Here is a 2,246-nt window from a genome sequence, read left to right as displayed (position 1 = left end):
CATATATAAATTTTTCTCTAATTCCTTACGGTTTAAGAGCAGTTTCAAATTTACTAAATCGCGAAATTCTGTTTTTCAAATTTTCGGTACTGTTTTCGCTCCAGTTTTTGAACCGTTTGTCAAAACAAGGCGTGTGATACGCTGTTGGAAAGCTACGAACGAGGCGCAATTTTCATATGTTGAAATATTTTTGAAATTCCTTCCAGTTTTAAGTTAATTTTGAAAATCATGTGGCGGACGACGAGTAGCAGCGGCCGTTTTTGGTGAAATTTTTGCAAACCGCTGGTCGGAATGATTCAAACGATACGCTGTTGGAAAGATATCGACGATACACAACTCTTTCATGTAGAACACTCTCTCTAATTCTTTATGGTTTAAGAGAAATTACGAATTTACCGAAATGCGAACACTCTGTTTTTCGCGACACCCAAATCGACGTGAGTACTTCATCCGACTGAAAACCACACTACAACAGACGAAAAATCGCACTGCATCACACGGGTAAGAGAACTGCATGGTTTCTTTTATTCAAACGTAATTTTTTTCAAGAACGAGAAAGTAGAGTGCACTTCACATCGGGTGTAAATGAACCACAACACTATCAAGAAGTGAACCGCATTACTTTTTTTCACTTTCGTAACAATTTTTGTTGCACTTACGGGATGAACAACATCATACGGCTGACTGCACTACTTCAGAATGAAAACCGCACTGCATCGAACGAGCAAGCGAGCTGCATAATTTCTTTTGTCAGACGTAATTTTTCTCATACGAGTTTTTGTTGTCTTTTTCTTACTATTTTTTTATGAACGATAATGGACCACATAGACGACGGCAAGTGAACCCCAACACTCTTGAAAGTGATCCACAACACTCTTAAGTGTGAACCGCATTACTTTCTTTTACTAGTTTAAATGTCTTTCAACAAACACATCATAATTTTTTTAAATACATTTTTCCAAGTGATGTGTACTTTAAAGTCCTTCGGAGTGGACTTCTTTTAAGACCGGAGTGCACTGTACTTCCTCTTTATTTTTTCTCTATAGAAGTTTTTCTTTATGAGCACAACCATATGAATTTTGGAACAAAAGAACAAAAAAACTGCAGAAGTTTTGCTGCATGGCACATTGGCGGGTTGCGAGCTGCATGCACTGGAAATATGTACTGTAGTGAGGTGAGTACTGCACTCGGCAGAAGGAGGCACAATGGCGTTGACCGGGGGCAACACTCGTCGTCGCCTGGCCAAAGCACAGAACTGCCTGGCACATGTTTTTGAGCTGCACCGCAGCGGATGACCACCTGCTCCCGTGAAAGAGAGCACCATAGAGCACTGCACTTCTCTCCCACCGCCAGGGAACTATGACGAGTTGAGGAGTGGACTGCTCCTGGAGGCACGTTGATGCCAGCCACCCGTAGCAACAAACTGCACTACGCACACAAACCAAGCTGAAAGCAAAATCTCAGAAATACACAGTTGAATTGCTCACCGCACTGCATCGGCAAAATCTAAACAATTATTTTCTGAACTAAAGACCAACACTCCACTACCTGAAGGAACAACATGAGCTGCCTCGACGCCACAACCGTGCTGCACGCGTGCGCATGCCGGACTGCCCCACCATGGATCCATTGAGAGAGGGGGGAGTTGAGATCCCGCGGACGGAGCCGGTGCTCACAGGGAGGCACTCCCCATGCTCATCTGCAGAGAAGCTCGAGAGAGGAAGGTAGGTGCCTGCACATGGTGGTGGTGGGTGAGATGGAGAAGGGGGCATGGGGTGGGAGGGGAGGAGGAGGGGTGGCCATGCCTTTTAGGCTTACCGGATCTTGGCGGCGGTGAGCGAACGGGGGAGCAAGGGGAGGCACGCACGACACATTGGGGCACCTCAAACCACTGCTCGATCTGGTTGGAGAAGAAGTGTCGCCTCCCCGTCACTGCTCTTCCCATCTCCTCGACTGCTTCTCGGCCTAATCCGCTGCCCTCCCCCTCTCCGGCGGTGGAGAAGCAGGGGCGACGGCTAGCAGTGAGAGAGGGCTCTGGCCGTTGGGAGAGGCGGATCCGACCATGGGAGAGGCGGATCTAACTGCTGGGGAGGCCTTCGTCCGAAGGGTGATGGAGGCGGGTCAAATCCGTGCTAGTGGCGCAGGCGGGGCTAGGGCACCGGCATGGCCACAGGAAGTAGGGGACGACGCCACGGGAAGGTGCTGCAGGGGAAGAGGCGGGGCGTGGTGGTAGGTGGCGGGGTGGG

At 48.6% G+C, this 2,246-nt stretch overlaps 1 protein-coding gene across 3 annotated transcripts; it reads right to left on the bottom strand.

Moving 5' to 3' along the window:
• Positions 1 to 995: 995 nt before the first annotated feature.
• On the bottom strand, positions 996 to 2,240 carry LOC119275907. Of its 3 annotated transcripts, none has more exons than XM_037556838.1 (3): positions 1,819 to 2,240; positions 1,549 to 1,732; positions 996 to 1,446 (listed from the first exon to the last, which is right to left on the bottom strand). In XM_037556838.1, exons 1-3 carry the CDS (start codon positions 1,943 to 1,945, stop codon positions 1,041 to 1,043), a joined length of 717 nt encoding a protein of 238 aa, XP_037412735.1. In that variant the 5' UTR covers positions 1,946 to 2,240; the 3' UTR covers positions 996 to 1,040. The 3 variants fall into 3 exon arrangements, with proteins under 3 accessions (XP_037412735.1, XP_037412736.1, XP_037412737.1); XM_037556839.1 differs by having other exon boundaries at positions 996 to 1,428; XM_037556840.1 differs by having other exon boundaries at positions 996 to 1,423.
• Positions 2,241 to 2,246: the final 6 nt, after the last annotated feature.

The sequence above is a fragment of the Triticum dicoccoides genome, chromosome 3B (genome assembly GCF_002162155.2).
Source record: "Triticum dicoccoides isolate Atlit2015 ecotype Zavitan chromosome 3B, WEW_v2.0, whole genome shotgun sequence".
NCBI lineage: Eukaryota > Viridiplantae > Streptophyta > Magnoliopsida > Poales > Poaceae > Triticum > Triticum dicoccoides.
This window is presented reverse-complemented; position numbering and strand designations above follow the sequence as displayed.

Excerpts from the sequence above, each read along its gene's own strand:
- LOC119275907 (XM_037556838.1), bottom strand. The coding sequence starts at position 1,945 with ATGGGAAGAGCAGTGACGGGGAGGCGACACTTCTTCTCCAACCAGATC. Across the intron at positions 1,733-1,818 it reads CTCACCGCCGCCAAGATCCG|GCACCTACCTTCCTCTCTCG; the intron begins GTAAGCCTAAAA and ends CACCATGTGCAG. Across the intron at positions 1,447-1,548 it reads AGCTCATGTTGTTCCTTCAG|CTTGGTTTGTGTGCGTAGTG; the intron begins GTAGTGGAGTGT and ends TTTTGCTTTCAG.